General features: G+C 36.9%; 4 protein-coding genes across 4 annotated transcripts in view; 1 reads left to right on the forward strand and 3 right to left on the reverse strand.

Annotated features, from left to right (window-relative positions):
* Window positions 1–583, forward strand: part of CBG00679 — a gene marked incomplete at both ends in the record, with an annotated part of 2,461 nt that extends 1,878 nt beyond the window's left edge. The window contains one exon of the mRNA XM_002630211.1: window positions 48–583. Coding sequence (XP_002630257.1) covers window positions 48–583 — 536 coding nt within the window. The remainder of the gene's footprint in view (window positions 1–47) is intronic.
* A 4,284-nt stretch (window positions 584–4,867) lies between these two features.
* On the reverse strand, window positions 4,868–6,767 carry CBG25499 (the record flags this gene model as incomplete). The annotated part of the gene is made up of 5 exons (XM_045241915.1): window positions 4,868–5,011; window positions 5,085–5,291; window positions 5,460–5,571; window positions 5,624–5,709; window positions 6,432–6,767. The coding sequence occupies 5 exons, from the start codon at window positions 6,765–6,767 to the stop codon at window positions 4,868–4,870; spliced, it is 885 nt and encodes a 294-aa protein (XP_045097942.1).
* Window positions 6,768–9,238: 2,471 nt separating this feature from the next.
* On the reverse strand, window positions 9,239–9,700 carry CBG25500 (the record flags this gene model as incomplete). Its single annotated transcript, XM_045241916.1, has 3 exons — window positions 9,239–9,415; window positions 9,467–9,578; window positions 9,633–9,700. 3 exons carry the CDS (start codon window positions 9,698–9,700, stop codon window positions 9,239–9,241), a joined length of 357 nt encoding a protein of 118 aa, XP_045097943.1.
* Window positions 9,701–10,156: 456 nt separating this feature from the next.
* CBG25501 lies at window positions 10,157–10,709 on the reverse strand (the record flags this gene model as incomplete). The annotated part of the gene is made up of 3 exons (XM_045241917.1): window positions 10,157–10,354; window positions 10,432–10,524; window positions 10,584–10,709. The coding sequence occupies 3 exons, from the start codon at window positions 10,707–10,709 to the stop codon at window positions 10,157–10,159; spliced, it is 417 nt and encodes a 138-aa protein (XP_045097944.1).
* Window positions 10,710–12,433: the final 1,724 nt, after the last annotated feature.

Genomic DNA, 12,433 nt, shown 5'->3' on the forward strand with positions numbered 1-12,433 from the left:
ATCTCAGAATCTCAGAATCTCATAATCTCAGAATCTCAGAATCTCAGACTCTCAGAATCTCAGAATCTCAGAATCTCAGAATCTCAGAATCTCAGAATCTCAGAATCTCAGAATCTCGGAATCTCAGAATCTCAGAATCTCAGAATCTCAGAATTTCAGAATCTCAGGATCTCAGAATCTCAGAATCTCAGAATCTCAGAACCTCAGAATCTCAGAATCTCAGAATCTTAAAATCTCAGAATCTCAGAATCTCAGAATCTCAGAATCTCAGAATCTCAGAATCTCAGAATCTCAGAATCTCAGAATCTTAAAATCTCAGAATCTTAAAATCTCAGATTCTCAGAATCTCAGAATCTCAGAATCTCAGAATCTCAGAATCTCAGAATCTCAGAATCTCAGAATCTCAGAATCTCAGAATCTCAGAATCTCAGAATCTCAGAATCTCAGAATCTCAGAATCTCAGAATCTCAGAATCTCAGAATCTCAGAATCTCAGAATCTTAAAATCTCAGAATCTCAGAATCTCAGAATCTCAGAATCTCAGAATTTCAGAATCTCAGAATCTCAGAATCTCAGAATCTTAAAATCTCAGAATCTTAAAATCTCAGATTCTCAGAATCTCAGAATCTCAGAATCTCAGAATCTCAGAATCTCAGAATCTCAGAATCTCAGAATCTCAGAATCTCAGAATCTCAGAATCTCAGAATCTCAGAATCTCAGAATCTCAGAATCTCAGAATCTCAGAATCTCAGAATCTCAGAATCTCAGAATCTTAAAATCTCAGAATCTCAGAATCTCAGAATCTTAAAATCTCAGAATCTCAGAATCTTAAAATCTCAGAATCTCAGAATCTCAGAATCTCAGAATCTCAGAATCTCAGAATCTCAGAATCTCAGAATCTCAGAATCTCAGAATCTCAGAATCTCAGAATCTCAGAATCTCAGAATCTCAGAATCTAGGAATCTCAGAATCTCAGAATCTCAGAATCTCAGAATCTCAGAATCTTAGAATCTCAGAATCTCAGAATCTCAGAATCTCAGAATCTCAGAATCTCAGAATCTTAAAATCTCAGAATCTCAGAATCTCAGAATCTCAGAATCTCAGAATCTCAGAATCTCAGAATCTTAAAATCTCAGAATCTCAGAATCTCACAACTAAAAAAACTTTAGGATCTGAAAATCTTCGAGGCCCCAGCATCCTAGATGAACCTTCAAAGTCTCGAAATCAGCAGTCCTGGATCGCGGATTCTGGAAGTATCGAGGATTTCGAAAGTTAGGAATTTTAGAATCTCAGCCAACGGACTGTCCATCTACCACATGATGCCATAAGAAAACTGTCATACTTTTGTAACAAGTCACATTGTAAAATGAGAAATCCAAATGTTATGTTCTCCCCTCCACCAAGTCACAAATCACCAATTCATCCGGTAATAATAGATTTACGACTGTCTTCAACCATGTCTCCCCTCCAGAAGCTCCCAATGGCAGATGTCATCTCAAAAGCACCTGTTCCCCCAGGGAGGCGGTTTATGACGTGTCAATAAAAACTACAGTAGTGGACTCCTACTGTAGGAGTCAATTAACAATTTGAAAGAGGTCAATATTTCAAATTCAAATTGCCTCCTCTTTCAACTTTTTTATCTCAATCGCGCGAGAACAGTGTGAAAAATGAAGATGAATTACGTTCTTCAGTCTCCCGCCTGAAGATCTATCTCCAAGGACATTTTGAAGATTTTAGCGCCATTATTTCAAATGAATCTGTCCGAAGAAAAAATGGCTGCATGTGTCAGTCATCTTATACAAACTTTTGGATGCTGCTGGAACATTATGCCCTTGAGTTCTGTGTGATTAATGACTCTAGAGAAGGAAATGGAACAGGTATTAGAGGAACGGGCGGCGGCTCTCTTTTGATGGAGCTAATGAGCCAGATGAATGGAAACTGGCATGTGTCAGTTTTCAAGGAAAACTGGTTTTCTTTTCTGGATCTAAAGGTGAACCGTTAAAATAACGGAAATGACATTTCTGGGGGACAGGAGAAAGATAAATGACGCGGAAGTGGTAGCCATAACTGTCAACAAAGAGGGCCCTTAACTTTTAGCTTTCAGCCGGTTTATCTCGCTTTCTGTGAAATATATGAAAAAGTTGTCCACTGACAAATTGTTTATCATTATATCACAAGCATTTTATCAGTTGAAATTTTTTGAGAGCATTTATAGGAGCCGAGATAATTGAGCTCTAACTTGATAGTGCGGAGTGGGCCTTCTGTTACAGGCTGTACAGTACATTTATTTTAATTGTGTCTATCTAAGTGTCCCAATGTCCAGATGTCCCCAAAGCACAGAACTTGCGAAATTCGCACCTCAATGTTTTCTAGGAAACCCAAAAATTTCCGAATCTTCACCCGCACCCAACGCGGCGCCCATCTTTCTGAAGTGACCCAATAAAATCGGAGAAAAAGGAGAAGAAGAAGACAAACATGAACATTATTGGTTACCGCAAAAAAGAGAGATCATTTTGAAAAAGAAGGAGAAGAGGAGGAAAATGCAGATTTGATGTGGGAAAATGATTGAGGAGGAAGAAAAAAGAAGAATAGGAAAAGTATGGTAGAGAATGGGGAATTTGAACATGGAATAGAGATGCTTTGGGCAAAAGGAGCACAAAATAAAATTGGAATTCACATTTCTAAGATCTGCTAAAAGCTTCTCAAACGTTTCTCGAATTTTTATCATAACTGAAATTCCTAGTCCATCGTACAATTAAATTATTCAACGTTCCGTGCTCCAATAGCAGCCCACCCTATACGTCCACTTTGATCTCAATTATCTCGATTCCTATAAGAGACATCAAAAATGCGTCAACTGGTAAAATATTGGTGATATTATTATAAACAATTTATTAGTTGACCATTTTTTGATATCTTTAAGAGGGACCGAGATACGAGATGATTTGGCTCAAAGTGCGCGTGTGGGCTTCAATCAGAGAAGTACGGTTTAAGGACTATCATCAACTTTAAGCTAATTTATCTCGTTTTTTGTGAAAGGTATGAAAACGTTGTCAGCAGACAAATTGTTTATCATAATATCAATAACATTTTGTCAGTTTATCCCATTTTCATATCTCTCACAGAAACCGAGATAAATTGGCTCAAAGTGTGTGTGTGTATAGGGAGTGCTTCTATCAGAGAAAGTACGGTAAATATCTCAAAATTTCTAAATTGTGACATCATTTCATTAACAAAATTTGAACGGTTTTTTTCACAATCATTCAAACCTCTTCCTCCCTCTCTCACTATTTACTTTCCCTCTCCTCCTTTTTTGTACTTTTCTCACCTTTCCTCCCCAAATTCAAAAAAGAGGCGCGAGAATGAACACAATTGGCAACAACAGAAGACCAAAAAAAAAAGACAATTGGCGCCCAAAAGACATTGGACACACGCTAATCAAGGGTGACAGGAAGAGAGAGGGAGAAGAGGAAGATGTATGGCCTTGGAACAAATATACATTTGAAAGTTTTTGAATAATTAGACAAGGTGAGAGAAAATTAGGTATGAAACTGATGGAGGTATGGGAAAGTGATGGGAATTTGGGGATGGGATTTTGGAAGTTCAAAATCTGAGAGTTTTAGAATTTTAGGATTTCTGAATACTTTTCCATTTTGGATTACTGTAGAATGATGAATTTGGATTACTGTAAAAATGAAAAAAAAATCTCGGATTACTGTAGAATTGAATATTTGGATTACTATAGAATAACAACAATTTAGATGGCTGTAGACTTTAAAAGTTGGGTTACGGTAGAATGAGAAATTTTGATTACTGTAAAAATGGAAAAATTTGGATTACTGTAGACTTTAAACGATGGTTTTAAGGTTGAATTTCTGTAAGATGGGAAATTTAGATTACTGTAGACTGGGAAATTCAGAATTTCAGTTTAAATTACTGTGATGAATTTGGATTACTATAAAAATATGAAAATTCGGATTACTGTAGAAAAGGACATTCGGATTTCTATGTTGAATATGGAAGACTTGGATTACTGTGGAAAGGTAAATTCGGATTACTGTAGACTAGGAAATTCAGAAATTAAGTTTGGATTACTGTAGAATGGGAAATTCGGATTACTGTATAAATGAGAAAAATGTTTGACTTTCTGAATTTCTGAACTTCTACATTTTCAGATCTTGTCCCTTTACAGAAATTTCTGGAATGCTATAGAATCTTTTTTTTTAATTCCCGAGACTGAAAATTCTAGACCACCTTTAGAAAAGTTTCCGGAATGAAATACAGAACTTTCAGAAAAAAATTATTTATTCTTCTCCAAAATAAAACGGATACAAACGACAAGGCTTTTCGGAACGTCTCCAAATTTTACAATAAATGCTCATTGGTCCCGGAAATGACTTTAGTTCGATTTCCCATGGCTGTCGAATTCCATCAAGTCGACCGAAAAATTTTCCGCTGAAAAATATCAAAATCCTTTTGAGAAAATTGAGAATTCTCAAAACTCACTAAAAATTATTATGGTCTTCGTGTCCGGCAAGTTTTTGAACTTTCAGATTATTTGGAAGAATTGAAATTGGCTGGAAATTTTCAGGAATCGAAAATGTAAGATCCAGAACATTGTTTTAAGAAATGATGAAAAGTTTTAAGAAATGCTGAAAATATGGAACTTTGAATTTTTCAATTCCGAAAATTCTGAAAATCTTACCTCCAGTCTCTTTTTAGCTCCATCCACAGTAATATTCAGGGATAATAAATGCAAATTCATTGCCTCAATTTTCAGCAATTGATCATCCGTAATACCAATATCGTAATCCAATTTCAGCGTTTTCAAATTTTCTAGAACATTGTGAATCGTCCTGATTTCAGAATCAGCAATCAATTGCAACATTTTTGAATTGTTTGAATCTTGGCTGCATTTTTCGCAGCCAGTCGGCGGAAAAATCATCCAGAATGGCATACATTTTTAGGGAGGAACATTTGAAATTCAGGTCTTCTGGCGGCATACAAGTGATCTGAAAAAAATGTCAGGGAAATTATTAATTTTCAAACAAATTATTTTTCTAGTTTCCCATAAGGTACACTTACCCCATGCAAATCCACAGTATCCGCCTCGATTACACATCTATTTGAAAGTTTGAGTAATGATGTTTGGAATATTTCATATCGGCTTTCCTGTTTAATTTCACTCAATTCTTCAACAATGTCTCCATTCCATCCTCTATCAATTTTTGTTAGATTGTCTTTTCTAGTCAACCAAATTGTAATTGAATCGACTTCCAAACGAATTTTTGACTGGAAATCGAGCAAAAAGGATTTGTCAAGACTTGCGCCAAGTTTGGCTTGGCGCGTTTTGCGTGCCGTTAACGCTTTTCGCTCAGCATTTGAAATTCTGAACAGACACGCGCCAAGCCACTCTTTGCGCAATTCCCGATACTTACAAAATATCGGAAAAAAGCTAACCTTCCCTTCTGACATATCACTTGGAGCTTCTGAAATGTTTAGTTTTTCTGGAACATGTTTCGTAGAATCCACAACGACTCGATCGTCTTTCGAGGTGATTCGAAGGTTGCATCTGAAAACGCGCTCTAATGTCAAATTTTTCTCAATGGAGCACACTTGCTCACCTCGACTCATAATCAAATAAGTCGACAACTTTTTGCTTCAACGGACCGGGATATTTTGGCAAGACATTATAAAAAAATATTGTTGTCTGAAAAACACACCTCTAATCGTTTTCATGTTGAATAAGATTTTCAGAATACAATTTTATTAAATTCAAATTAAAATAAGAATATCATTACCAGTCACAACGAATCCACAGAGAAACTTGACAAAACACAGGTTTTATAATTTTCCAAAAACCCAGAATACAATGAAAAATCTTTCAGGATCACAAATTCTTAAATTCACAAATTCTTAATTCTTAATTTTTATTGATTTTCAGTGTTTTCTCTGATTTTTGTCAGGTTTTTTCATACACCTGGGAGGAAATTAACAATAAAACTTTGAAATCTTTAAAAACGCCAGAGAAAACACTGAAAACCAATAAAAAATCAAATTTCGCGCGCTTTTACCGGCAGTTAGCCTAGAAAACTCTCACCTGGCCGCTAGGCCACCAGATACAACTTTGACTTTTCGATGCCGTTTTTCTCAATGAAGGAATTTTTTGAATTTTTCTTTATTTTTATGTGAATCTACATGGATGTCTGCACAAAATGAAGCAATAAAATTTTTCACCGCACACCACCTTTAACATAAGAGCACGATGGTAGTCGTTTGCATTCGCAGTCGACCTTGAATGAAAGTTTTGGATCAGACCATCTCGGCATAAACCCGCGGAAGATGTGCATCATTTACATCGTTGACAGCAGCTTCCATGTACGCTGGTTGAGTCAACAGGAAGTTGTAGAACATCTGCATCGCAGCGACTACCTCCAATACAGCCAGTCTTCCTTTGTCCGAATTCAGGTACTCAGCAGTAGCGGCGAATCCTGATTCAACCCAAACTCGGAAGGAGGGTTCAAGGTAGTATTCCTCCGCAAGTTTCAGTCTGTTCTTGAAGACGTTAGCTGGTTTGGCCAAAAACCCGTGGTCGACGTCCTCAACGTGGCTGAAGGTCGGAATCTTTTGCCATTCCTTCCAAATCTTCGATGCCTCCGGTGTCGTGGTTTTCAAGGCCAAGAATCCTCGTCCATTCGCCAACGGTCCGCGGAAGACCAATTCCAGATGTTGGGAGGTGAAATGGATTCGGAGTGGTCCTTCCTTCATTGTTGATCCGTTGTATCCACCTCCGGCGAGAATCAACGTACGAAGAATATCGTGGATGAAATATCGTAAAACCAAAATAGAAGGGCTTATAACTTTTAACTTTGACCTAATATATCTCAAAAAGATATGAAAAAATTGTCAACTGATGAATTGTTTATCATAATACCAGACTGAAAGCGGCAGCTATCGCTGCCGTTTCATTCTGGTTTCCGCTTTGGTTCCTTACAATTTTAAAATTGTGTTAATATATTTTTTTTTCGAATGCTACTCACAATCAGAGAATTTTTTCATGCATTTATTATAGTTTAGAAAAAAACACTTCAAAAATAGAGCATGATGTTGATACAGAAAAGAAAAAAACACCCGAAAATGGGAAAAAGAAGGAGGAACACATAAAAATCTAGAGGACCTCATTAAAAACTACATTGAGCTGATCTGAATATATGGATTTGACGAAAAGACCTTGCTTTGATCGAACTCTGGACAGTACGTACTTCTGCCCATGAGTGAAGACGCCTTCTGCAGCCACAACCCAATCCTGACAAACGATTGCCCTGGTGCTTTGTTGATGGACAGAGCAAAGGCTAGGCGTACGGGGAACTGAGTACGTCGGAGTTTGAAAGCCAAGTTGTTGTCGTCGTAACAGTCGATTCTTGGAATCAAGACTGTTTGCCCAGTACGACTTTCAACAACAAACTTTCACTTCAAAATCCTTCTCCCGAGTTCCACGACCTTCAACCTTGTCCCATTGCAAAGTCCAGTGCTGACGTCCAGATTCCTCAACATCATGACTATGGAACCAATTTTGAGTTTTAGCTTGTGTGGTGGAAGTGATGACGTGTTGATGGAGTTCCGAAATTCTGTGATTATGACTTTTCTGTTGGTATCATCCGGTATCTCATTTCTGGAGTAGATATCCTAACCTTTTCTGCTCCCTCCATTTTGTTGTGAACATCTTCGTTCATTTTCTCGACATTTACATTTTTTGGTGTCAGGTTTGCAGACTCAGATAGATTCGTGAACTTGTTGATTTCCTGTCCAAAAACTTCTTCGATGAGATCTCCAATTGTACAAAGATCCTCTTCCAACTTGATACGATCATCTTCGTCATTAGCAGGTCCATCCTTAACTTCCAGAAGAAATTGAACCCAATCCGCATCTCCGCCCACAACTCGCATATTGGACTTGAGGTGGAGTGTTTGAAAAGGTTGCCAGAGAAAGGTCATCTTGATGCATCCATCGACCTGATCCTTCCGTGTTCCTTTTCTGATGACTAGCAACACTTGCCTGAAGTCTCCCCCTAGGATAGTGATTTTTCCTCCAAATGGAATATCGCTTTCCATTACTTCTCGGAGTACTTTGTCTATTGTTGTTTTATTTAATTATTTATTTATTTATTTATTTATTTATTTCAACGAAGAGGAGAAAACCACTAACACGTGAAATGTCTATGAAACTAGGAGATATAACAGGGACATACATTTGTAGTAATTGGGAGATGAAGGAAAAACCGAGTTTGTTTCGAGCTCATTTTTAGCAATCATGCTGGCCTCGTGCCCTCCCCATCCATCTACCCAATCGTCAAAGTGTGATTTTCATTCCGGGAAAAGAGAAAGAAGCTGTTGCCACTTCTGAAAAAAGGATCCAAGCTATAGAAAAGGATCCAAGCTATCATAATGGAATTCTTCAAAATGAATGCAGATTTCAACGAAATGGAAGCGAATGGAGAGGAAATCTCTGGAAAAGAAGATCCAAGAAAGTGCTCCTACATGAATTTCCCTACAAAGTTTGTGTGGTCAGATGAGCTTGGAAACTGGAAAGAGCGATGGAGAGGAGGAGATAATGTCATCGGAAGGATCTATGCAGTGACTCCGAGTGACCCAGAAAGATTTGCACTACGTGTTCTCCTTTTAGCCATAACTGGAGCATCTTCTTTTGAAGATCTCCGAACTGCTCCTGGCGAAAATGGAAATTCTGTTGTTCACCCAACTTTTGTCCTGGCCGCTAGAGCACGTGGACTTCTGAAAGACGATGCTGAACTACAGAAGGCTATGGATGAGTGTGGATCGTTCCAGATGCCTACACAGATGCATGCCACATTTGCTTCTATTCTCCTTTTCACTGAAGTTGGGGATCCTCAACTTCTTTGGGAAAAATTCAAAACTTCAATGAGTGAACTTTGTCTTCCGGGGATGTGGTGAAGAAGAAGCAAAAGCGAGAGCATATGAAGATGTTTGAGAGAAGTTAAGTAGGTATTCTGAGTGAAGATTCACCGGGAATCAAAAATAATGGAAGCCAGTCGGCGGAATAATCATCCAAAATGGCATAGATTTTCAGGGAGGAGCATTTGAATTTTATTTCTTCTGGTGGCATACATGTGATCTGAGAAAAATCCGAAGAAATTGAGTTTCAAAAAAAAATCCAAAAATACAGTACACTTACTCCATGCAAATCCACAGTATACGTCTCGATTACACCTCTTTTGAAAATTTGAGCAATAATTTTTGAAAATTTTCGTATCGGTTTTCCTTCTTAATTTCACTCAATTCTTCAACGATTTCTCCATTCCATCCTCTATCAATTTTTGTCAGATTCTCTTTTCCAGTCAACCAAATTGAAAATGAATCGATTTCCAAACGAATTGTTGACTGAAAATTCACCAAATTTCAATTTTACAAAAAAGTATGTATAAAGCTAACCTTCGCTTCTGACATATCACATTCTTTTTCTGAAATTTTCAGTTTTTCTGGAACAAATTTCGTAGAATCCACAACGTCTCGATCGTCTTTCGAGCTAACTCGAAGGTTGCATCTGAAAATGCGCTCTATTGAAAAAAAAAGTTCTCAATGGAGCACACTTTCTTACCTGGACCCATAATCCAATAAATCCACAACTTTTTGCTTCAAACGGGCTGGGATGTTTTGACATAGCATTCAAAAAAAAGTTTTTAAAAAAACCTTTTAGTTCAGAAATACCGAGATTTCCAGAATATCCCAACATTCCCTGACTTTTAAGTTTTTCGAAATTTCTTAATGTTTCCTAAAATTTCATAATGTTTCACTTTCTTTTTTCTTTCGCTCCTCCATCATTCATAATTCATAATTTGTTTTCAATGGTCAGAATTCTTGAGAAGCTCTCTAACATGTAAGTCTAACTAGTAAGAACTTTGTGCAGTTTGATTTTCTACAGTAGTCTAAATTTCAAATTATCATAAAATTTTCAGAGACGTTTCGAGACAATGAAGACAATATAAATTTTAAAACCACACATTTATTGAACTCAAATTAAGAACAATATTACCAGTCACAATGAAACCACAGAGAAACTTGACAATACACAGGTTTTAAAATTTCTGCGAAACCCGCAAAACAAAGGAAACTCTTTCAAAATCACAAATTCTTAATATAGCAGCACGATGGGAATCCATTGCATTCGCAGTCGACCTTGAATGAAAATTTTGGATCAGACCATGGACCGATTCTCTTGATAGCCTTGCCCAGTTGCTCTCCACCAACGATGACGCGAATCAGAACGTCTTCGAGGAATTGGCACGCCTTCTTGATCAATTCAATTCGCTCCTTGATCTTCTGGAAAGGGGAAATTTGGAGGATTGAATATTTTGGAATTTGTGGAAATTATAAAAAACGGTTTTAAAAATGCATACTTTGGACTTTGGAATGGTATAAAAATGAAGACATGCACGGAGAAACAAGTCGAGGTGACGGATTGGAATGGCTAGTTCTGGACGAGTGGCTTCCTGAAAAAACTTTATAACTAAACAAATTTTTAAGTGGAGTTTTAAGTTTATCCACTTACCGGATGTTCCAACAATGTTTCGAGACATCTGAGCTTTCCCTCGATATCCTCACATGCCGGGTTGAATTTTGATTTCGAATTCTCCGTAGAAGATTCCGAAGTCTTCGACAAATCGATTTCAGACATTAGAACAGAACTGATAAATCAATAAGAAATACAAGACGATGACTTTGGGTGAGAATGGGAATGTTAGATGTTCATATGGGGCGGAAAGGTAAAATCAATAAGTTATTGACCTTTCCCAGGGGTAGGCGACCATCGATGATGGAGATTCCGTTTTTCAAAAAAGTGATTCCGGACATCTCTTATGTGTTCCTACCTGAGACAACTCTAAAAGAAATGCTAAGAAGGCATCTCCAACCGGTCGTGGGTCCCCCTCTATGGGATAAATGACTGAATTTGTTTAACCAGTCAAGGTCAGCACTCACATCTGGACTCTCTATGCCTTAAGATGTCCCTTCTTTTCTTATTCATTCCAATATTCTGTCGTTTTGCTCATCACTCTTGCTCCTTTACATTCATTTCATCATTTTCAGAACAAATGATATTATCCAAGTATCCGAGAGTTATTCAAAATGAGATATTCTACCATTTGAATTATTCCGATCTATTTCTGCTTTCTTTTGTCTCCAACATTATGATGATATTGATTAAATTGTCCCAAACGAAACGATTCAAAGCTATCGATTCAATTGAGTATGGAACTTATATGAAGGGTGTATATCCCCGGCTCTCCAGCAACAATTACACGAATCAGAACGTCTTCAAGGAATTCGCAAGTCTTCTTGAGTAACCTAATTCGCTCCTTGATATTCTGAAAACAGGAAATTTGAAAGATATTATAAATTTGTAGAGTGTCTTTCAATCTACCAACTTCGAGCTCAATGATCTCGATTCCTGTGAAAAATATTAAAAAGTGCCCAACTAACAAAGTATTTTTGATATTATGTTAATCATTTTTCCAGTTGACCATTTTTGATATCTTTTACAGGAACCGAGATAATTGAGCTCAAAATCCAAGTACAGTAAACCCTTGAACAACCCCGCTAGCTTTTAACTTTGAGCTCATATATCTCATTTCCTGTAAAAGATATCAATAAGTGGTCAACTAACAAAATATTTATTATAATATCAATAATATTTTACCAGTTGATCACTTTTTGATATCTTCTACAGGAACTGAGATATACAGGCTCTAAGTTTACAGTTTGCATCACTAATTTCCAGAAGTCAGTCTTCCGTTTTTGCTCCATTTTTGTATTATTCAAATCTATTTTAGATCCAATTTTGTTTCTTTTTTTCAAATTTAAAAATTTTGAGCCAGAATCAAAAACAAAAATATCGTTTCTATATTTTTTTCAGAAAGAAAAACCTTGTCTGGAACATTTTCCATCCGACTCTAATCTATAATTCTGAGGTTTTCGACCACTTTATTCTCAGAAATAATTTAAAATTTATGGCGTAGAAAACGCCCAGTCGCTTTTCGGTTCCTTCTTCACTTCATATACCGCCCATTTTAGCTCTATTTTGCTCCAAATTTTTTCAATCTTATCAAAAAGGACAATGTCAATCAAATTCGGACAGTTTTTTCCTAGTTAGTAGCTAGGTCAAAGTGATAAGAAGATGAAAAGTTGACAGATGAGAAAAGATAAAGTTTGATAAGAGAATGGACGGATCAGACACAGTTTCCTTGTTCTTTTATTTCATCTTTCCTATTCTCTTTTACCCAGAATTTTCGGCTCTTTATGACAAGGGGGGGGGGGCCAAGTGGAAAAATGTGGACTAAGTTAAGATTTACCAATTTTTTCAAGTTTTCCGGATGTTTCTGTGAAAATTTCGTACTTTGCGCT

Source organism: Caenorhabditis briggsae, assembly GCF_000004555.2.
Source record: "Caenorhabditis briggsae complete genome, chrII, whole genome shotgun sequence".
Classification (NCBI taxonomy): domain Eukaryota; kingdom Metazoa; phylum Nematoda; class Chromadorea; order Rhabditida; family Rhabditidae; genus Caenorhabditis; species Caenorhabditis briggsae.